This window comes from Echinops telfairi, unplaced genomic scaffold (assembly GCF_000313985.2).
Source record: "Echinops telfairi isolate 266 unplaced genomic scaffold, ASM31398v2 ScPeMD7_7424;HRSCAF=8462, whole genome shotgun sequence".
NCBI classification, from domain to species: Eukaryota; Metazoa; Chordata; class Mammalia; order Afrosoricida; family Tenrecidae; genus Echinops; species Echinops telfairi.
The window spans coordinates 23,305,782-23,328,897 of record NW_022111324.1 but is presented as its reverse complement, the minus strand read 5'-3'; the positions used below and the strand labels follow the sequence as shown (position 1 = coordinate 23,328,897).

General features: G+C 50.8%; 1 protein-coding gene across 1 annotated transcript in view; it reads right to left on the bottom strand.

The window, feature by feature from the left end:
• Positions 1-23,116, bottom strand: part of CACNA1E (calcium voltage-gated channel subunit alpha1 E) — a 463,628-nt gene that overhangs the window by 81,342 nt on the left and 359,170 nt on the right. The window contains exons 10-22 of the mRNA XM_045297985.1: positions 22,879-22,932; positions 22,222-22,311; positions 20,990-21,199; positions 19,853-19,965; positions 17,489-17,601; positions 17,084-17,215; positions 14,126-14,198; positions 13,217-13,334; positions 10,949-11,016; positions 9,327-9,424; positions 5,240-5,296; positions 3,497-4,132; positions 2,637-2,947 (exon numbers count right to left, since the gene is read on the bottom strand). Coding sequence (XP_045153920.1) covers positions 2,637-2,947; positions 3,497-4,132; positions 5,240-5,296; positions 9,327-9,424; positions 10,949-11,016; positions 13,217-13,334; positions 14,126-14,198; positions 17,084-17,215; positions 17,489-17,601; positions 19,853-19,965; positions 20,990-21,199; positions 22,222-22,311; positions 22,879-22,932 — 2,073 coding nt within the window. The remainder of the gene's footprint in view (positions 1-2,636; positions 2,948-3,496; positions 4,133-5,239; positions 5,297-9,326; positions 9,425-10,948; positions 11,017-13,216; positions 13,335-14,125; positions 14,199-17,083; positions 17,216-17,488; positions 17,602-19,852; positions 19,966-20,989; positions 21,200-22,221; positions 22,312-22,878; positions 22,933-23,116) is intronic.

Below are 23,116 nucleotides of genomic sequence, written 5' to 3'. Positions count from 1 at the left end.
TCCGTGGGCACCGAGGGCCGTCCCTGCTTTCTTATTCAAGTCAGAGAGGGTCCAGTCAGCAGGGGGCTGTGGCTGTCAGATGGGAGGCGAGATCAAGCTAACCTCTCCCACGTGCACCTGAATGACTCCACCCCGAAGTCCTGCACGGCGAGGCTGGCCCAAGCTGGAAACCTGAGCTGAAGTGTCTTCTGCTACCCGAGAGCAGTGTGAAAATAGCCAGCCTGCGCCGTCAACGGCGGGGAATGTGGGGGATCCAGAATGAGAGGGGTCCCGCCAAGTTTCTGGCTTGCACAGGTCTGAAAACCACTGGGAACAGTCCCTTCCGGAAAGTAAGTCACAGGAAGTATCTAAAAGCCTTCCAATAACATGTCCCCACCTATGACCAGGGCCTTAGAGAAAGATTGCAAACTACCTTTATCACAAAAGAGAGGGGGTCTAAGTGCAGCTCTTTGTCCCTCCCCGGCCAGAACAAAGAAGAGAGAAGAAAACCGTGGACTCAGGGAAACCGCCCAGAGCCTACAGCCCTCGCTGGAGCCGGCCCAGCACTGTTGGCACTGCACACGAGCAGAGCCGCCTAGCGTCCTGAAGAGAGTGGGGAACAGAAACAAGTTGCAAAGCAGAAAACCGACAGGGATGACTAGTCCTGACAGAGACTGGCAGAACCTCAGGGACTTTTAGTCACTCTTCCAGTTGGAACTGAGCTCACTTCCAAAGTTCAACTTTTAGCCAAACAGGCCTACAACGCAAAGGGTGACTCCAGGGAAGCAGGGGAGTCTTAGAACAATCAGCCACTGGATATCAAAAGGGCAGCACATGCCCAGGGGCCAAGTCCAGACGTTAGGAAAAGATCAGAAAGAAGGGGGAATGCAGGCAGCCCCCATAGGGAGGAAATGGAGGGAGTGCTGTCTCATTGTGGCACTGTGGTCAATACCCCGAAACGAAGTGTGAGTTGTGGAATGGAAAACCAAAGTGCCTGGTAAACTTTCACTCACAGCACAATAAAAAGCAAAAAGAAAAAAGAAAGTGGGTCAAAGGCATGTCTGCTTCTGTCATTCCGACAGAGGATCAAGCAGAGCCCACAAGCAGCTCCAGGCTGCAGATCCCAAGGCACGCCCGGCCAACCCCGGAAGTCCTTTACCCACGTGATTTCACTTCTTAGAATTGCACCGGCGCTTGGAGTGTGGAGAAGTTGAAGGTCTAGAAGTGGAGCAAGGGAAGAAAGAAAACGGAGCGAGGAAAAACTGTCATGTGGAAAGAGGACAGCGTGGGAAAATGCAAAGAAGAGAAATGAGCAAAGGATAAGCCCTATGGACACACTGAAGCAACCACAGGGTAGTAGGTGGGGTCAGAGGGACACGAGGGGAGCACAGGGGTGGGGTGCAGGGTTAGAGCAGTGAGGGGGTGTGGGGGCAAGGATGATGTGCAGGGTTACAGAGTGGTGGGGTAGAGGTTAGAGCCCTATGGAATATAAGCTGGGCACAGGTGGGAGTGGGGACAGGGTACGGTGTGAGCACACGGATGAGGGGCGGGGTGACAGCAGTGATGGTATATAGATGAGTACAGGGATGGGGTGCAGTTAGGGCAGTGATGGGGTGTGCGGTGAGTACAGTACTGGGACACGGGTTAGAGTGCAGGGTGGGATTCAGAGTTGGTGCAGTGGTGGGCTGGGGATTAGCAGTGATGAGGTTTGCTGTAGGTGCAGGGATGAAGTATAGGGGTCTAGCAACGATAAAGGGCAGAGTGCATGCAGGGGTGGGGCGGTGGGCTAAGCGCTTTTCTTTAGTGCTTCCCTTTAAGGTCTTTTACATTGCTGTCTGTTGCCACGGGAGCTGTGATCAAGAAAACGTGTGACGGAAAGCTCCTAGGAGGGAAAGAGTTGATGCGAGTAACAGAATCATAAAATGCGAGTAGAGTAGAGAGACCTTAGCGGTCACCCAGGGCAATGCGCTCACTTTATACATGACAAGCTGCAGCCCCCAGAGACTTGGAGGGTTTCTGGGGCCACTCACTATGCACACACACATGGGCAGGGCCCCAGCCCTCTGCCCTCTTCACCCTCGGCTCTGCCCACCACAGAGGAGCCCTCCTCTGCCAGTGCATGGCAGGGGTCCAGCCACGCACCACCGGATGGATATTCACACCCTGACTCCAAACTGCTAATTGCAAGCGGCTACAAATAAGGTGTGACCTCTCTGAAGGTGCCACGCGGACAGAGGGACCAAAGCTTTCACAGACTTTTCCAGACAAAGCTTAAGATGGGGAAAATTCTAGTGTTTTTTTCTTTTTCCCTTATAAGCCAGGAGAAAAACAGATGCTCTTTGCCAGTTGTGGATGCAGATTTAACCCTGGTGGTGCCGTGGGCTACCCACTGACCTGCTAATGAGGTCAGTGGTTTGAACCCAACAGCAGCGCCACGGGGGACAGATGAGGCTGTCTGCACGTTCAGCCTTAGAAACACAGGGGTAGTTCTACTCTGTCCCCCAGGTCCCTGTGAGTCAGACTTGGCTCGATGGCAGAGTCCGGGCTGGGGTTTGAGAAGGGTTTCTAGGTTGCTTTCCTGGCATGCCTGCAAGGCCCGCAGCCCCCAGCCCGGGGGAGAGGGGAGTGTGGTGTGAGGGCAGGGGCTGTGTTCTCACTGTGCACCACCGTAGAATCCACCAGGGGTCCCACGTCAGGGATGGCCACGGTGACGCTGGCGCTCTCTGTGGCTTTGTCCGTGTTGGGTGTGATGCAGGAGAGGTCTGGCTCGCTCTGGCTGATGGCCCGGCCCACGTCCAGCTGCACATCCCCCAGGAGGGCTTGCTCACTGCTGCCCTCTGGCTCCTGCTCTGCCAGTGCCTCGTCCTTCTCCACTGGTGCCTCTGGAGGGGCGGGGACCAGAGGGGCCTCTGCCTCATCGAGGACTCCCACCAGCCCAGAACCTCGGGGCACCATTAGGCTGTTTGTCCTGTGAAGAGAGAAGATGAGAGAGAGAGAGAGAGAGAGAGCTGGTGCCTAGACCTTCAGAAGCCGTTCCCAAACGGCTGATGCACCGGGTGGCACTAAGTGCTGGACCTCTCACCGAGAAGTGGGTGGTTTAAACCCACCCAGAGGCTCCTCTGAAGGTGGACTGGGTGATCCGATTCTGAAAGGTCACAGCCTCCCAACCTCTGTGGGGCACAGTTCTACTGGCACCCATACTGAACTGACCTGACGGCAACTAGCAGCAACCCACCTGGCCAGAGCGGAAGGTACGGGGAGGCCTGCCCCAGACCGGGTCACCTCGACCGGCTCCCACCAACCTCTTGCTTGACCACCCATCCAGTGAGACAGGGAGGAGTCCACCCATGACCCACACGCAACTTGAGACGCCCTGGGAGAGCAGACCCTTGCTCTCCAGGGCCCGACTCCCACTTCCTATTATATTTCTATCCTCACACCTGCATCACCTTCACGACAAGAGGGGGAGTGAGGCTCAGGCGTGCTTCCACGCCATAGTCACGCCATGGTCACGCACCTCCTCAAATCCTGGGCTCTCTCTTCTTCTTGGATCGTGGGCTCCTTGGCCATGTGGCTGCCCCGCAGCTCCCGGTCCTTGTCTCCGTCGGCAGGCACACCTTCATCCAGGCTCCGCTCCTGGCTGGCGGACCGGCTCCGGGAGACTGAGGAGGGCTCCTTGCCTTCTGTCCTGACACGGCGGTGCCGGCTGCGCCGCTGGCTCTGCCTGCGCCTGGCCCGGTCCTCGAAGGTCACTACTGTCTCTCCTCCCCCCGTCTCCTGCTGGCTGGGGTCACAGTTCCCATGACAGGGCCTGGCCAGCCATGGTGGCTCCCGCTTGCCCAGAGACAAGGGGCTCCGCTGGTTGTCAAGGTCACCTCCGTCCCCCTTGAGGGACCCCCCTCGGCGGGTGCGCTCCTCCTCACACTTCTCCAGGCCCGGGCCTAGGCCCTCGAGGGGCCGGGCTCTACGGTAGAGGCTGGGGTGGGCATTGAGGGGGTTGAGGGGGCTGAGGGGGTTGAGAGGGTTCAGGGGGTTCATTGGGGGGGCCTCCTCTTTGTTGAGCGCCTCCTGGCTGGACATCTGCATGTGCCTCCGCAGCTGGCTGGTGCGCTGTTCCCACACGGACATGTGGTGGCGGCGCCGCCGCTCCCTCCTGGTGGAGGAGAAAGGGTGAGGGTTGTGGTCAAAACCTTCCATGGAGGGCATCTCTCCTCGGCCATGGGGAGATCGGGCGTGGGGTGGGGAGATGGGGAGCAGACAGGAGAGCCCAGGAGCTGCAGACAGGAAGCACAGGAAGATGCCAGGGCAGATGGGCCACGGAGGAGGGCGCCTTTGGATCAGAGCTTCTCAGTCCGGGGGCTTTCCACTCTCAGCCCTGCTTGGTAGGAGCAGAAGGGTGGGTTGGGGATGGGAGGTGGAGAGTGGCCAGGCTGACTTTCTGTCTGCTGCTAGGACAAGCAGTCGGAAGGCTTGCCAGCTCCCCATTCCCAGCTCCCCTAGGCTTTCTGAGTACCAGCCTTTGCCTACTCTGTGCCCACCATAGACCCTTCATCCACGGATCCTTCCCCGTGCTCTGTGCTGCTCCTTTCCCTGAAAGATTACAGCTGGGGAGAGCATGGGCTGAGAAGGGCAGAGGCCGGAGACCACCAGGAATGAGGGCAGTGGCCGGGAATCGGGCATCACTCTTGGCCATCAAGGGTGTGCGGTGGGTCTCTTCCACCAAAGCTAATGGAAAGCAGGCAATTGTGTACGCAGAGAGTGTTCGCGCCTACTAAAGCCACAGGGGGACAACTGGACTCTGGCCTAGGTGAGCACTGAGGTGGCGGCCCGAACACACGGACACGACACGTACAGAGGTCACGCAGCCACTGGCTTGCGTGGGAGGGCATCCTTCACTCACACTATAATCCACTGAGGGATGCTCACATGTACCCACACTCACCCTCACAGAGGCACACACATAGCTGCTCACTACTGCCTCCATGAAAGGCACACCCACCAACCCCAAGTATGTGCCCACACACAGGCCAGACAGAAGAGCAAAGGGCACACGGATCCACATACACTGGACACACACCGATGGAAGCACACGTGGAAGGTGCAGAGGGGCATATCACAGGTGCACAGACACACGCGCACACACCAAGGCACACGCTGATATGCACACCCAGTGCCACTGCGTCCACGGCGAGGGCAAAGACACATGGTCCCCGCGCCCACACATAACCACTCACAAACACGCAAACTGGTACACACATACAGGTGGCTGCTGCGTGGCTCCCACATCGACATGTGGTGTCTTCTCCTTCTGTCTCTTCTGGGGAAGAAAAACGAACAGGTTCAGTTCCCCCCAACCTCTAGGCACTGCAAGCCCACCGCCACCAGCAGGTGTCCTGAGAGGCTTCCAGGCCTCTGCACGTCCACACGTCCTCCATGGGCCTACCTCCCCTCCCGAGACTCCCAACCTTCGGTTCTTGGAGGGAATGGCTCTGGATTCCTGGCTCCTTGCAAATGCACAGGTCTGGCTTTTAAGAGCATACAGGCAGGGACACAAAGGGGATACTTTTCGTAAGATCTCTGGCTTCAGGGGTTCAGAAACTGTGCCACCAGCACCCACACGTTCACCTGCTGTGCAGCACAGCCTTCATTTGGGCAATCCTGCAAACTTTTATGAATAGACGCATCCCTACCCGCCTCAAGTCTCTTTCTAGGCTAGCTCAGCATGTTCACACTCCACAGCAGGCCCTGTCTCCACCTCACAGAGTGTGCAGGTGCGTATGGCTGAGGCCACTGTGGAAGGAGAAAGGCAGCCCATGGTCCCAGGAAGAGCTGCCCCTGCCAGGGCCACCATCCTTGCACCCCGTGATGTGAACCAAGTGTGCTTTCTGCACTGGCCTAGAACAGGGGCCTGGGCAGTGTGGCCTGCTCAGCTGGGTAAGCCCAGTGTTTACTCTATTACCTTATTAGCTTTGCACACAGGGAAAGCCCTTCCCCAGGCGGGCACCGAGTCCTTTAAACATGAGGTCAATAGGTGGGAGGGAGGGGTGTCAGGGAGCCCGTGGGCGAACAGAATGCCTGGGAAAATGAGCCACTGAGGGCAAGGTCAGTGCTCAGAGGGAGGACAGGCATCTGAAACATCCTCCTGGTGAGCTAGCGTCACTTCCGGGCCTGGAGGACCCAGCTTGGCTCAAAGGACTTGTCCCGGGCCTGGGAGATAGGCAAATGCCACTCTTTCTTTGATCAAACTGACACCTGTCAATGACGAATGGGTTAGGCGAACTCAAGTGCCATGTTTCACATCTGTTGAAGAGCCTAAGAAAGGGTGGGCTGAAGGAGGAGGGGCACGTCTGCAGCCTCCCTGGGGTGTCTGGCATAGGCACTGTGCACTTCAGTGAGCTACACACAGTGACTGCAACTTCCCCATGGAGAGGCCTGTGTGCATAACACCCTCGCAAGTTAGTTTCCCATGAGTGCTACCCATGGTATAAGCATATGCATGCTGTTTATATGGGCTCCTTATATGGGGAAATAGGGCAATTATATCAGAGTTCTCCCTCTCTTTCTCTAACACACGCACACGTCAGGTAAAAGACAGGCATCTCTAATACCCTCACAAACCAGACACACAAATCCAATTCCCCTTCACCTCTCCACTCACATATGCAAACATCCAACGTTACATCATTAACACACCTTCACATGGAAGACCACAGAGAAAGAGCCATGTAACTCCAACTCCTACCAATGTGGCCTCATGCACACTCTCCACAATAACCATGGGGAACAGGAAGCAGTCGTCTCCCCACGGGGAAGAACATGGGGAAACAGAGGCTTGGAGATACTGAGTGGCGGTCTCTCCAAGATCATAGAGTACATCAGCGGCATCATTATGACGAGTGCTCGGGTCTTTTGGTTTGCAAGATGACAATAATGCTCTTTCTGCATTTCCCCACAAGCATCCACATCTGCACTGCGTGACCCCATAGTTCAGAGACTAGGAGTCTTGCCTGCACACACAAGCAGCACCAGGTCGATCAGCCCATCCATGCCCGCTACACGTGTATCATGACCAAGCCTGGTCTCTGCTGGTCTTGGAGGTCTGCAGTACCCCTTCCCCTGCTAGACCCTGACACACACATTGCTCGATCCCCACAGCCTTACGCTTGCTGGTAGTTTATTCACTCGACTCCACAACCGCTAAGTCTCTACTCTGGGTCAGGCATCTTCCCACTCACCTCTCTGCAGACCCACTCCTCATCTAGCTTCCTCCGTCCAGCAAACAGAACCACCTACTCTACCCATCAGGGTGTGTGTGTGTGTGTGTGTGTGTGTGTGTGTGTGTGTGTGTGTGTGAAGTTAACCCAGACACATGGGCTCATGAAAGGGGTGGTGGAAACTACTTGAGGCTCATGAAACAGTGGCAGAGGAATGGTTTGCCTCTCCCAACACTCTTTAATGAATCTGAGGGTGTGTTCTCACAGAGAGGGTGCCCAGTGTCGGGCTTTCCAGGGTGCAATGAACAAGACCATGAAGGGAAGGCATTTCCACTAAGAACCCTGAAATGCTCTCACAGTGAGACGCGGGCCATTTAGGAGCCCTTTCAGGTAAGCTCTGTGCAGGCAAAGCCTCCCTTCTTCCTGACCCCAGGCAAAGGGCAGCAGGGTTTGGTGCCGGGAAAGAGTTCCAGCTCAGGGGTCTCAGACCTTCTGATGCCCCAGGGCTACTCACAGTCTTACCTAGGTCCAGGAGCTACAGCAGGAAGTTCATGGCTGTACAGTCACCATCAGCACCTTCCCCTTTCACGGTACACAGGTCAGTCCCCACAGGTCAGTCGCCACGCTGACTGCCCCATGCCTACCATCAGTGAAATGTCCAGGCTGGATCCTTACAAGACTGTGTCCTTGCTGCTCCATTTCTCCACCTCCGGTTCTCCCCCTAAGCCACCTCAGCCAGTGTCATTCCCACCACACGCTGCACACACCGCTTTGTGAGGGCACGGGCCACTTGGACCTTGCAGATCCCAGGATCGTGTGCCCGTCCTCATCGCCTGGGCTCTTCCCACAGAATTGTGCATCTCTGCCCAGGCGCTCCTCCAAAGAGGTTTCCTTTAGGGATTCCTAGGACAGCCTGCTTCCCTCGGCTTTCTTCTACCTCCTAGCGGTTCCTCCTCCTCTGCTCTCGCCGGTTTCTCCTCTGTGGGACCAGTGAACACTAGGAGTCTCTAGACTTCTGTGCTCAGCTCATCTCCACCCACACTCTCTTGGGTCATCTAGCAAGTCGATGGCTTAACTAGCAGCTTCATGCAAATGATTCCCCTTCCCGGCAGGTTTTCATTTCTCCTGACTGCCCTTCAAAGTTCCAGTAGGTAATCGACGGCCGACGCAACATCTCCACTTGAAGTCTTACAGAGATGTCAAATAAAATGTCATCAAGGCGAACTTTTGATTCCCACAGTCCCCCAAGGCCTATCATGAGACACCACCCTCACGGACGCCGCGGTTTAAATCTGGGGCTGCTTTTATTTCTTCCCTTTTCTCCAAGCCTGACTTCACCACATCGCCTTCCCAGTCATCCATGACCTCAGCCTACTGGCTTTGCTTGTCAACCATCTTGGGTCGGATCCTTTATTTTCTCCTCCCCTAACACCACTCTGCTCTAATCCATTGTCTTCTGCCCCCTGCTTGGTACCAAGTACACATGCTTCTTGTGTCTCCGCCTCTGCTCTTTGCCCATGCTACCTACTCTCCAGAGAGCACAGCGATCCTTGGAAAATGTCCATCACTGCCCTGTCCTTTGTTCCACTTTCAACCTCCCAATGGCTGCAATTAGAACAAAAGTTAAAACAATTCCTAACTCGGGCCCTGAGGACCTCTAGGAGCTGGTTCCTGCCCCTCTGCCTGGTCTTGCTCCCCATCCTCCTAGTCACGCGGAGGCACCACACTGGGCTTTACTAAGCTTTCAGGGGAGGGGGGCAGTCCTGCCTCAAAATATCATATGAGCCCTTTCCACATATTCAGGTCTCTGATTAAATATCACTTCCGCAGAATTCCTCCTTGATGAGGCCCTAACTAAGAGACTGGCTTGCTCTGGCTCTTTCTACTCGCTACCGTATTACTCCGTTTTAATATTCCCTGGCCCTGAGCTATTACCAGAATTACTGGTGTGGTTAGGGTCCATCTCTCTCCCTGAAATGGAAGTGCCAGGAGAACAGGGACTCTGTCTTGCTCGTTGTTATCTTCTCAGGAACAGCTCCTGCACAGAGCAGTAGGCACTTTTCCTAGATCGTGTTCTCAATGAATGACTACTACCACAGGGTCCCAGGGTCAGGGGCGGGACTGCAGACTCACTCAATCGAAGGCATGTTGGGCGCAGACATCGGACTGACTTCCTTGGCCTTCTGCAGCGCGTGCTTCTGGTTGAAGGCCTCCTCTTCCTCCTGCTCATCCTAAACACAAAGCAGAGATGGCACTGCCCGGGATCCCCAGGGAGAAGGGCACCTTGGCTTCGCTCCACCCAGGTGGAGTTGTGAGGATTGGGGGAAGTGAGGGAAGCAGGAGAAAAGTTGAACAAGGCGGCGTGAGGCTGGCTTGGCTCCGCATCTTCAGGTGGCTGGGTCTAGAGGACACTTTGGGAGGTGGGAGGGGTGAATCCACAGGGCTCCGTGACCCAGGCAGCCTCAGCCATGCTTGTCCCTGCCCTGCCCCTCAGGCCCACTCACGAGGGCTGGCGGTGAAGGTGTGTCTCAGCCCTCTGTGGAGCTGAGTGGGGTTGTAGGAACCAGAGGCAGGCACCGCGAGTTTCCAGGTGTTCTGTGGCATCTGGAGGTAACTGAGAAGAGTCCTTCCCGCAACAGTCCCCAGGAGTAAAGTGCAGAGGATGGTCACCCATCCTGCACTGCCCCACACGACTAAGTGGCTCACCCTAGGTGTTCACATAGAGACCTTCCCTCCTCCCCTGCAGCTCTGCTTCTAAGCCATGATACCAAGGGAAGCCAATTTAGATAAAATGACTACAGCTATTAATAACACATCTTCATAACATGCTATGGTTTCACATACACTACTTTATTACTTGATTCAGCACAGTCATCCTGTGAAGACTACAAAGCTGAGCTGGTGGGGGAACGTTCTTCCCTCAAAACGCAGGTGACTGACTGCCACCTCATGTATATTCAGATCTCTGCTTAAATATCACCACGAGATACCATTCCCATCTTACCCAAGTGGAAACCAAAGTAAATGGAGATGAAGGGGCTAGCCCAAGCTAAAACAGCCAGGAAGTGGCAGATGAAGGACGCAGGGTCGGGTTTTCAGATTCTTAAACTGGCAACTTCCCTGCCAATCCATGAAGACGGAAAGGACCTCAAGGATGTGCGGGAGAGCATCCTAGAACACAGAAGTTGTCCGTACATCTCTCCAGGACTTTACATCTCTCCAGGACGCTAAGGGATTTTGCCCAGGCAATACTTGCACTTCACCCCACTCGATAGGCCATCCCAGGAGTTGGCACTGCCATCTACCCTGGAGTAATGAACCAGGTAAAGAATAGACCGGGTCTTTGAGAAATGTAGTGTTGGCTTCACTGAAACGTCCCCTGGGTGACCAGGACCTCTGGATGTCCACAACCTAGGAACAGCAATGCTCTTGCCCCTTCTGATACCAAACTCAAAGGACTGAGTTGCCTGATTGAACTCACATGACCAGAAGTCAGAGTAGCAGAGATGGAACTTAAATCCATGGCTGTGCTACTTCCTTTACTGTTCAAGTGTCCTAATCCTACAAGGGACCCCCCCAGTGGGCTCACGGATAGTAAACTGCTAGTTTCCTACAAGGGACCCCAGGCTCATCAAACCCAACGAAAGTAGGTAAGACGTTGCTGGAAGAGGCATTTCTGAGTCAGACCGGGAAGAGTGTTGGAAAGCACCTCAACAGCCAAAGAGCCCCCAACAACACTAGCGAACAATGCTTACCTTGGTCAGCTCTTGGGCGTTGGCCAGATTGTCTACAGCAATGGCCAAGAACACATTCAGTAGGGTATCTAGTGGTGATAAGTTAAGGATGTACAAGTATGAGGGGAAAAAGGTTTCGTTAAGAGTGCACCAAAAGCTTATGTAGAAAGAAAATGTTTTGAAAGTGATGATGGCAATATGTGTAAAAATGTGCTTGACACAATGGATATATGTATGGATTGTGTTAAGAGCTGCAAGAGCCCCCAATAAAATGATAAAAGAAAGTGTGATATCACCCCGTCTTTCTTGCCAAGAGCACTAGAGAGAACAGTTGTTACCCAAAAAGAGTCACATGAGGAGGGACTGTGGGAAGAGAAAGGGAAATGTTATACTATTATCTTTGAAGGAGAAAAGGGTTGTGTCTTTTCTCCCTCTACAGAGAATTCCTTTGCACAGGACAACTATTTGAATCAAACCACACAGCGGACCTAGGTAGGGTGAGGAGGCCTTCAGATAAATATAGCCCCTACTCATACCAATAACAAATGAGGGAACAACAAGATGCCACGGGAACTCAATGGTTTTATCTTTGCTTTCTGGGAAGTTGGAATTGAAGCCCACCTAGACCAATGGTCATTTTGCCCCCAAAGATGAATGAAAGTGAGATACCTTGACCAATGGGCAAGGAGCCCTGACGCTGGAGTAGGTTATGAGTTGGGCTGCTAAGCACAAGGTTGGAAGTTCAAACCCACCAGCCCCCAGTAGGAGAAAGAGAAGGCTTTCTATTTCTGTAGATGTATAGCCTTGGGAACCCACAGGAACAATGCCTTACAAGGTCTCAATAAGTCGGAATTGACTTGATGGCATGGGTTTCTTGTTTTCTTTTATTTATTGAGAGACCCATGGGAAGAAGCCCTGGTGCCATAATGGTTAAGTACTTGAATGTTAATTGATAGCTTGGTAGGTCAAACCCACTGGCGATTCCACATTTCTCCAAACCCTCCTCACCCAGCTTCCTCCGTTCAGGAGAAAAGGCCTAGCTCTCCGCTTCCGTTAAGATGACAGCCCAGGAAACGTTACAGGGAAGCTCTGCTCTGTCCTACAAGATCACTACTGGATAACACAAAACAGCAGACCAGCTGTATTCTGCCCGTAACGTTGAAAAGAAAGGCAATCCCAGAGCTGCCACCACTGACCATCTCTCAATATGGGATGCTAACTTACTTCTCCTACTAGCATCTGGCAGACTACCATATTCCATATACAGTGAACCCTCGCCACTTCGCGCTTCGACTTCCGTGGCTTCACTCTATCGCGGTTTTTGCGTAACAGCGCATGCTCTGTCATTACTGCCACTGATGGGCTCATACTGTACACGCTTCTGTCTGCATTGCTACGTATTGGAGCTACGTATCAGATGCATTTTTGCTTTTGTACAGTGTACTGTAATTGTTTGCGATTTTTAAAGAAATTTTATCTAAGCCCTATGATGGCTCCTAAATGAGCTGCTTCTTCTAAGCCTTCTGACAATAAAAATAAGCGCCAGAGGAAGATGCTCACCATCCAGGAAAAGGTAAAACTTTTGGATATGATCAAAGATGGCAAGAAAATCATGGAGGTTGCACGCCATTGAGTACAGTATTTGTAAGAACTATGTATAATAATACTGTATGTGAAATATGTAATACTGTAAACTGGATGCCATAAATAATATAATAAATAATAAATGATAATTGTAACGTCCAAAATGTTTTACTGTATTTTCCCTTTTTCGTTTAATAAATTGGGTAATACGAGTGTAATGGTGACTAAAGGGTGTTTTTTCATGTCCTCTATGCTCTAACTACGAAAATATTTGATTTACAAATAAGGAATCCTACTTCACGGAATTTCATTTATCACGGTAGGGTCTAGAACCAATTAACCACGATAAACGGGGGTTCACTGTATCACAGAACAGACAAGAATCATTTGGCCACCTACTTCATTTCCATGCTGTGGCCCTTGAAGAGGAATAAACAACACATCGTTTTCCCAGACATCTTTAAGATAGTAGCCTGCTATATTATTATTTGTATACCCTATAGAGTTGGAGCATACGCTCTTTTGTTTTCTTTGCTCCAATGATTATAGAAGTTCCTTAAGATCGGGACCCTAGTTTCCTTAGTACATGGATCCATGCCCACCCTCCTCGTCCCACCTAACCCTGCTCTCCTACCACTACCCACCCCCTCCTGCAGGGCTGGGCCAGCGCAGCGGGCATGAAGAGAAACATCTGGAAAAGGATACAGTTTCCAAACAAGGTGAGTACAATGAAGTAGATGGCTGACCACATGCCTGAGCTGACCCCGCCCTGGGAACGGATTCCATTGTACATCACCTCGTTCCAGTCCTCACCCGTCAGGATCTGCAGAGCACACAAAAGGCAAGTAAGAGGCTGAGTTGGTTGAGAAAATGGGGCCCGGGTAAAGGGTAGTATTCTAGACTTGGGCCTTTTTCATGTGCCAGGGAGGAAAATAGCAATTTCTATGGGGAAAAAAAATCTAAAACTTAATTTTTATATGAAAGAGACTTTGGTGTATTGAAAATGGAAGGAAAGGATTAAAAATAAATCCCATTCCTCAAACTGCAGAGCTCCTTTCTCCCCCAAGTTTGCCGAGCCCCGTGAGAATCCCACAGACAAGGTGGGGTGGCTTGGTGATCTGTGTGTCCCCTGGGCAGCCAGGCTGTCGCTCCTGAGACAGGAGCACCTGGGAAAGAGCCCCCTGAGCTCCACTTCAGTAGAGCTGAGTTCATGTCTCACCTCAGATTGCTCTCCTTTAAGACTCCACTGATTGTATGTCCCATGACTTAAACTAGGTCTTAGGGGACAGGGAAAAAAAAACACCTAATTAAAGGTCCATGACCTAACAATTCTTCCAGATTTCCTAAAACTCTGCATGTGATGTCTGAGTGAATGCCTGAGCCTCAACACTTCCGAGAGCCTCACAACAGAGTACAGGGAGCAGGTCATCGCAGTGGGCTCCTTCAGCACAGGGAAGAACCAGCACTGCAGTCCTAGAGAGGGCTTTTGCGGTGACTCCTCAGCAAGTCCCCTGGGAGGAGGCTGGAGAGAGACAGCGGGACCGTCCTAGTGTTCTAAACCGTCGTGTAGTGCATGGACCAAGGCATCCTTTGGACTGTCGTTGGGCCTCATACCTGAAACACCGTCATGATAGCTGCAGGAAAGGTGTCAAAATTTGCCGAGGGAGTTCCATCATTGAAGTTAAACCTGAAAAGGCAAAACCAAAGGTCAACGTTATTCTCAATGGAAAGAGCGGGAAAGCCTTTCCCTGGAGGACGGGATAGGACGAGGGTGTCCGTGGCCATAACTCTTATTAACTATTGCACGGGAAGTCCTAGTCGGAGCAGTGAGGCTAGCAGGGGAAATGGGGGTGGGCATCCAAATTGGGTAGGAAGAAGTAAAATGATCCTTACTGGAAGATAAAATAGTCCTATACAGAGAGTCCTAAAGAAAGTTAGGGGAACTGAGAGGAGAATTCAGCAAAGTGTAAGATCAACAGACAAAAATCAGGTGGGTTCCTTAACACTAACACCACCACTCAATCTACTCACTGCCAATGAGTCTACGCTTACAGGACAGGGTAGAGCCGCCTCTGTGGGTTTCTGGCCCAATAGCTGTGATTTTATAAAACATTACTGCACAAGAACCAGAGATATAGATGAATGAAAAACAACAAGCACTCTAAGCTCATAGCTAGGAAGACTTAACCCAAAGTGATCTAAATTGCAAATACCATTCTTTCCCCCCTATATTTTATTTATTTCATTGTTGCTGCTGAGAATAAACACAGCAAGACACATACCAATCCCACATTTTCCAGAAGGACAATCCAGTGACACTGATTTCTTCCTCAAGCCCTGCAGCCGATCCTACCTCCCTTACTGAATTGTTCGTCGCCCCTTCACATGACACTCTGACCACGAGGGTTCCTACCAAACCTTTCTGAGTTTCTGTTGTCAATTTGATCTCAAACTTTTCTTTTTTAAATAGTTTTACTGGCATATACTTCGCATATCACACAATTTAATCAATCTTATTAAGAAGATCTGTACAATCATCACAGAATCAATCTCAGAACACTTTCTTCTTGTACTCATTGTTGTTGGTAGCACCCCCTTTCCCTCCATCTCCCCTGCCATGCCCCTATCCAGTGACTGTCTCTATAGATCTACCAATCCTGGATGTCAAAGACAGAAAATCATACCATACACAAACAGGAGGCATACAAACAAATACACAAAACATGGAAAAACCTCAATAAAAAGAAAGCAGTAAATATTAAAAAAAAAGCTGAAACAGCTTTAAAGTGGGTCACAGGAAATATCAAATGATAAGGCATCACATTTTGACCTAACAACATCTGCCATAATTGACGTTACCATGCTTTCTTTCTGATGACAAGACAATTCACATCACTGGACTAGGCTCGGAGGGGAGTCACTAAGGGCTTAATCCATGTGGGGACCCTGCAAAAGGAGTTGGGCTTCCACTGTCTTCCATAGCCTTCTGTCAACCAGGTGCTCACAATGTAAGCTCTGACACCATTCCATCTTTCAGATATGGACTTTATTATTTAAAATCCTTGGACAATAAGGCTGGTGTGCTTCTTCAGTGTGAACTTAATTGACACCTCACTTAGAGGACTGGTTATTTGAAGACAAGCTTTTGAGACTCCAAATGCTATTCTTTTTTATATCTGGGCATCATTTGATTTCTTCACCACATTTTTCTATAGTACCTATATCTTCAGTGATCTCTTCATGAAGGTGAGTATCAAGCTAGGCCATGTCAAAAGAAACATAATGCTCAAGGAAGACATTCCTTACTAATTTAGCTAAACTTTCATTCTGTTTTAAGCATACCCAAGGGTATATTTTTGGTTTAAGGTTTAAAGATTAACTTAGGGCAATAGTTTCAGGGGTTCCTCTGAAAGTTTAGAGTCCATGAAAATGTAAAATTCTGTTCTACATTTCCCCCCTTGTGATCAGGATTCTTCCATGGAATCTTTGATCAAAATATCCAATAACGGTCGTTGGGAACCATCCAGTTCTTCTGGTCTCATAGCAGAGGAGAGAGCTGTTCACAGACGCAATAAGCCAAACACTCTATATCGGTCCTCCTACTCCTGACTCTCCTTGCTCTGTTGTACATGTGAATAGATATCAATTGATGTCCCTTGGTCATTCTTCAATGAAATGGAAACAATTATAATCTCCAACTCTATATGGAAAGGAAAGAGGCTCAGAATAGCTAAAGCAGTGTTAAATAATAATAAGAGGCTTTACACTTGTCGATTTCAAAGCTTACTATATAGTCACAGTAATCCAGAGTCTAGCCACAGGTTCAAGAGCAGACACAGACCAGTAGAACAGAACTGTACATTTGCTCATCTCTCAAGTACATCTGTTCATCTATGGGCAGCTGATCTTCAACAGAGGACTGAAGTCCATTCAATGGGGAAGAAACAGTCTAACAAGTCGTGCTGGCAAAAAGAGACAGCCTTTGCAGAAGAATGAAACAGGAGCTCCACCTCACATCAACCACACAGACTAACTCAAAATGGAGCCAAGACCCAGAGGCAAAGCTGGGGGCCCTAATCTTCAGCCTAAATGCACCATCACACACAACTCCAATGCATGACTAGCAGAGGGTACATTACATAATTAGGACCTGCTAAGCATTATCTATGCACATCAAAAGGCTTTACCAAAGGAGTAGAAAAAGAACCTATTGACTGGGAGAGACTATGTGGCAACAATGTGTCTGATAAGGGTCTAACTCTAAAATACATAACAAAACAGCAACAATCCAACAGAAAAAGGCAAACCACCCAGCTTAAAGTGGTTAAGGATATAAACCGAGAGGTGCTTCTAAAAGGGTAAGTCCTAGGAGGAGGAACATCTTGCAATCTGAAAAGATTCTCTGCAGAGGCTGATCATCCACACTTTGCCATGACGGTAGATCCAGTTCATGGGAGAGAGCAAACAAAACAGTGCCACGGCCATCACGTTAGCGATCCTGGAGCCTAAGACTTCCCGAGCCACAGCCTTGGTCAGCTTTCTGAGATGCAAAGAAAGCTCTTCCGTGCTTACCTGCCTCCAAACAGCTGCATTCCCAGGAGAGCAAAGACGACGATGAAGAGGAAGAGGAGGAAGAGTAGACTGATGATGGATTTCATGGAACTCATCAAGGAGACCACCAGATTCCGCAGGGATGCCCAATACCTACAAAACCCGGTCAGTGTTAAAGCTGTGGACACTGGGCACCCAGCTCTCCCCAGTCCAGCTGGGCATCCGAGTGGGCGGGCCAGAAGGAAAGGGAGAGATGTCTCTCCTCTTGGCAACGCGGTTCAGGATGTGGCATCACCAACACTGCTCGGCTTTGATTTTAGGGGGTGGGGGGTGGAGCTGAAGAGTGGAGAGGGAGTGGAGTAGGGAAGGGGGTCATGGGAAGGGGCTGCAGGGAATGGAAAGAGCAATCCAATTCTGACCACTTACTTGGTGACTTTAAATATTCTTAGAAGCCGTAGAGCTCGTAGCACACTGATTCCAAAAGAGGTGCCAGGTCTGAAGATTGCCCAGACGACTTCAAAGATACTGCCCACAGTGACCTGGAGAAGCCAAACCCAGCCACAGTGAGAGGAGGAGGCGAAGGGCGAGAGGAGAGCAGCATGCGGGCTGTGGTGACATTAAAGTGTCCCTCCCTACCCAGCTCTGCTTTCCATGGGTCTTTGTGAAGGCTGCCAAAGGGACAGGAGACTCCACCACCTCCCCCATGCCCTCCACGCCCTTCTTAACTCCCCTTCTTCGCATTGCAGATGGGCTTTCTGGCTCCTGCAAACCACAACAGCCCATCATCTCTCTGCACAAGCAAGGTCGCCATTACTGCTTTCCCGGCACATCACCAGGAACAACAGAGATGCAGAAGGAAATCTGCTCTGAACGAGGACTTCCATTAGGTGGACAAGGCTGAACTCTGAGAATGGGTCAATTTTCTCCCACCGCCCTAGGATTGAGTGCTTCTTGGTTCGAATATTTGCTGCTTTCTTTGGGATTGAGGATTTTTCATTTGTTACTATTTTTTACGTTGTTACTATTTTTTATTTTAATGTTTTACTTTTCTGTATATGAAATCCAGGAGAGGTAACTCTATGGCGATGGTAACTGGATTAATGGTTTCTTGGGGTTATGGCAAGGAAGGTGAGGGGGGAAGGAATGGGGAGTTAGTAAAGATGAGTATAAAAATGAAGAAAATGTTTGAAAACTGATTGTGGTAATCATTGCACAACTCCTTTTAATGTGAATGAATTATTGAATTGTCTGATAGGTGAATTATATGCCAATAAAACTGTTTTTAAAAAAGAATTTAGTGCTGACAAAATGCTTCAGTCTGTTAGTCAGCTATATATTAAAATCGTTCAGTCTATCAGGCTCACACACCCCGGGGTGGAAAGTACACACTGGCCTCGCATCTGAAAGCTAGCGAAAAATTGCTATTTCAAATCAGCAATTCCATTTATTCTTTGTTTTAATTTGATAGTAACTGAACGTTTACTGCGCTCCCAACACTGCACTAGGAGAAATAATGAGACTTAATCCTCACAGCAACTCTGAGAAGTGTGTGTGCTTATCTTCAACTTGTACACGGAAGCTCAGGTTAACATGGTCCTTCTCTGGCTATTATGCCTGAAAATTGCCCACTGCCCACACCCAACGGTCCATTTTCCAAATGGATCTTGGCAAATGTTCACAATCTTTCACACTTCACTGAAGACCTGGCAGGAAATCAGAGGGGAGTTTGACCTACGGAGAAGCAGTTCAGGAGCCTAAAGCCCAGTGATCAAGCTTTGTTGCTAACTTGCTGGGGCAGCTTACCCATGCTGGCCTCTGCTTATTCCGGTGTGGTGTTGTGGGTTACAACAGCGAGCTATAAGACTGCAGGGTCAGCAGTTGGAATCCCCTAGCCACCCGACAGGAGAAAGATGAGGCTTTCCATTCCCGTGAAGGGTTAGAGTCTGAGAACTCACAAGGGCAGTTGTCCTCTGTCCTATAGGGTCACTACGACTTGGAATGACCTCAAGAGCAGTGAGTCTGGGTTTGTGGGGGTGAAATGGGGACGTTTGTTCCTGTACACGTGGCACAAGAGTCTACAGCTCTTGCAAGAAGTTCAGGGGAGATAAGCTATTTGACAGTATCTTAAACACTGTTTGCAATATACAAATGCATATATTGATATTGTTTAGAAAGCAAGTAGCTACTTGAAATATATTCCATGTGGGGACTTACTTGTGTGTGTGTGTGTGTGTGTGTGTGTGTGTGTGTGTGTGTGTGTGTGTAGAGAGAGAGAGAGAGTGTGTGTGCATGTGTAGAGAGAGAGTATGTGCATGTGTACCTTTCTATGAGGGTATATTGACATAATTTCCCCAATTTTAAATTGAGCTAGGAAAAAATAAACCAACAAACAAAATTTACACTTCCTTTTTAAATCTAATCTCCTGGACCAAGTAGTTTTGCCTTCTCCCTCAGGTGACTCTCCAAGATCATCAAAGGTTCACATCTCTGGCTCTGGGTGTAACTGATTTGTAAAAAATACACTGAGCTGTACACGTTAGTGTTTGTCTATCCTGTATATGTTGTGCTTCAATACAAAGGTTTTGTTTTTTAAGAACACTGAAGAAAAAAAAAAACCTCTTGGTGGCTAACATGCGCTTACTCTTGAGCTCTCTGTAGCTAACGTATCTAGCTCTCTGTCATACAGTTTGATTTCAGTGGCCCGTGCTGAGTAACGGTGCCAGCTGCTTGTCCAAGGCCTTGCCGTATCAACACAGAGCAGGAGGACAGGCAGGCTGCCCGTGCACTTACCCCGAAATCAAAGCAGTTGAATGAAGAGTGGAAATAGAGCCGAGGCCCCATGCCGTACATCTTCACAGACATCTCCAAGAGAAAGAGCCCCAGAAACAAAAATTCTGCATAGTCTGAAAGCATGAAAAGCAGACACATTGGTTCCACAGATGGCGTGGCCCTCCATGCCCACACCTAACTCACCCTCCCACTGAGGCGTCCTTGACAATGGAGTAGGCCCCGCATGCCTGTGAGGACGCTCCGACTGGCTGGTGGTTAGCGGTGGCCAGAATCTAACACTGACTTAAGAATCGTCTCTGACCCCCCCAACAGATCAGCTTGATTTCTTTCACCAGGAGGGTGTGTGATGAGTATTTAAAGTCAGTGGCCCCCGGAGGAGAAAGACAACACTGTACCTTGGAGTGGATGAAAGAGATGGAGCCTATGTGCACTGACAGTCTTAGCAGAGGCAGAAGCCTTGGTCTCATCCCCAGAACATTCTCCCCAGAACTTTAGTGACCAAAAGGCCCTACACACCCGTGACTCCTTAAAGCACGACAGCGGAAGCTCACTTCACAGCTTCATGGGGCTGCCCTGTGCTTCCAGGCTTTGACTGCTTTCCGCCTTTGACAGGGTAGGTATATTAGGCTTACCACTTTCCTGCCGCTCGTTTCAGTGGGAGGTAGTTGAGTGTTCTTTCTCCAGCAAGTGTCCAGTGGACACTGGACCTGCCTTTTGCAGGTTTTACTACAAGTGGAAGCCCTGTATCACCTAACACGGAGCTCGGTTGCTAACTGAAAGGTGAGCAGTTCGAAGCCACCAGCCAGTCTATGACAAACTAAGAAGACCTGCGGATCTGCTCTCCTAAAGAACGAAGCTGAGAACCCCTGTGGGGCAGTACTCCTCCGTCCTAGCTACCAGGCGCATGTCAGAACAGACTCTGGCACACCACCGCCACACAGCAATCTACTCATCAGCAGAGACCTGCTTGTTTGGCTCAGTGGTGACCAGAAGTAGAGGCTTAAGGACCACTTTGGGCGTCTCTGATGATGTCCCTCTGAAAGACACAGCTCTGAGCTGGCAAAACCCGTGCCAGCCTAACTGGAGGCCTTGTTCTTTTGCATCCACACCCTAAACAAGTGGCCTCTGTTCACTTACAGAGGAGGTGGGTGAGCCACGGGGGCTGGTTGTGATGGACAATGGCCACGCAGGCAGTGTTGAGAGCCACGACGCCCAGCACAATCCAGTAGAACACCTGGGATTTAACCATGTGGCGAATGGAGATTCGAAGGAGCCTTTCCTTATGCCGGAAGTAGGAGGCCCCGTCCACCTTGGCACTTTTGATACTAGCTCGGGCCAGAGGTGTGCCTGAGTGGGGAGAAGAACAGAGGAAGAGTGAGGCTGTAAATGTTCTGGGGTGGCTGTCCCTGGCAAGGGGGCAGGGCTAGGTGGGCACCAAGACACCATTCAAGAGCTAGGTGGACAGCTTTATCCTAGGGTGAGGTGACCCCCACATTGCAGGGCCCGGAATCCCCATGCCACAGACTAAGTTCTTTCCACAGGCAAAGGCTCCTGCCCCCGCCCTCCACACACACACACTCACGTTCTAGGAAGCGGGCAACTCCCCCAGCAGGACAGCACAGGCAAACACTCAGTGTCTGAATCCTAATAGGAGCGCGTTTGTGTTTCTAACAGATTGGGCTTCTCCCCGGCCTTTCCTTCTAAATACGCTCCAGGAACTGGAATGATTCTGCCACATTTGTGGTATTTCTACGACTGGCAGCTTAAAGCAGGAATAAGCTCTGTGCGCCCCTTCTGCTTTTTAAGGATGAAGTGAGATCTTCCGCTTTTTCTTCTGGGGAGTAAAATCCTGCCGTCAGCGGGGACCTCTAAGAGAAATTGGGATTGAGCACCAGTTGTGTGAAAGAGCGGTCAATAGGAACTAGTTAATATCACTCGATGGAGGTCGGTGGGTGGTGCTATGGTTAAGTGAATGGCTTTCAGTCCTTGCATGTGGGTCTCCGGTCTAGAAGCAACAGCTCGGATCCTTCTGAACCAAATCCCAAAGTGGGTTCTCATGGGCACATCCAGGAGAAATGGAACCACGTGCTATGTACCTGCCAGTCACCACTGAAGACCCCGGCCAGGAGGCTTAGCCCTGAACCCTAAACTGCATATAAAGTGCATTCCTTGGCTCTGCGTTTTCTGAAAGCCACTCACCTCTGGACCAGAAGCCCAGGCCCTTCCCTGGTTACATCCCACGTTCCAGTTTCTTCGGATTCTCTTCCCTCTTGTAGCCGAGAGAAGGGTTTCTCCAAAGGCAACCTCACTCTCTCTCTGTTTTAATTGGAGACTTGGAGCAGAGAACGGGTGTCAGTGCTTCTACTCACCCACGGACGAGATGTCGACGCAGTGTTCATCGCTGGAGTCTCGGGTCATGACCTCCGTCCGACTGCGCTTGATCGTGGCCCTCCGGAGCACTACACCAAGGGAGGGAGGGCGGTGCTGAGAGGCCGCAGCACAAGCAGGTCCCTCTGGTCAAGACCCTGAGGACTGTGGGCAAGAGGCCTGGTGCAATTCCTAGCGGCACGGGCTCCAGTGAGAGCTAGGGGGACTGACCGAGAAGGTCCCGTGCTGACCGCACCTCGGGGACCACAGCTTCCGGAGGACCTTTGCTAGAGCTTCCCGAAACCAGCAGGCAACCAAGCACTCCTCTGTTCGTGCAGGCTCTTCAACAACAAGGTCATGTCCTGGGGATGAAGCGGCCCTGCCCTGAAGAGGGATCACCCTCCGGACCACGGGCTGTGTGTGGCCCTCTATCGATCGCACCCCTGGGACAAAGCAACTCGTGGACCTCATCTGCATCGCTGTGAAAAGCGTTTAAATCTGTGACTCCGTCCCCTTCATTTTGAAGCACGAGGGGTTGTATGATAGAGACGTTCATTTCAAATCCCCACGAGCCCCTCTTTTGCTTTTTCCCTCCTCTTTCGATCAAGGGAGATTGCCGCTGCTGCATACGAGGGGCAGCTACAGACAGGGCTCCTTACCTTCCAAGGCCGAGGTCCCCGCATTTTTGTTTTCTTCGGCCAACATGACTTCCTCTAGATGGAGAGAAACGGCTCTGTAAATGATCGGCGGACGCCACCTTACCACGCACGATGTAAACCCTTCAGACACAGCCCTGGCTCCAGGGCTCTGGGAGGGGAGCGGAGAGAAAGCCCCGGATCTGCCATGGACCAGCATCAGGAAGAAACCCTGGGGCCACCGATGGACAGACAGGAAGGT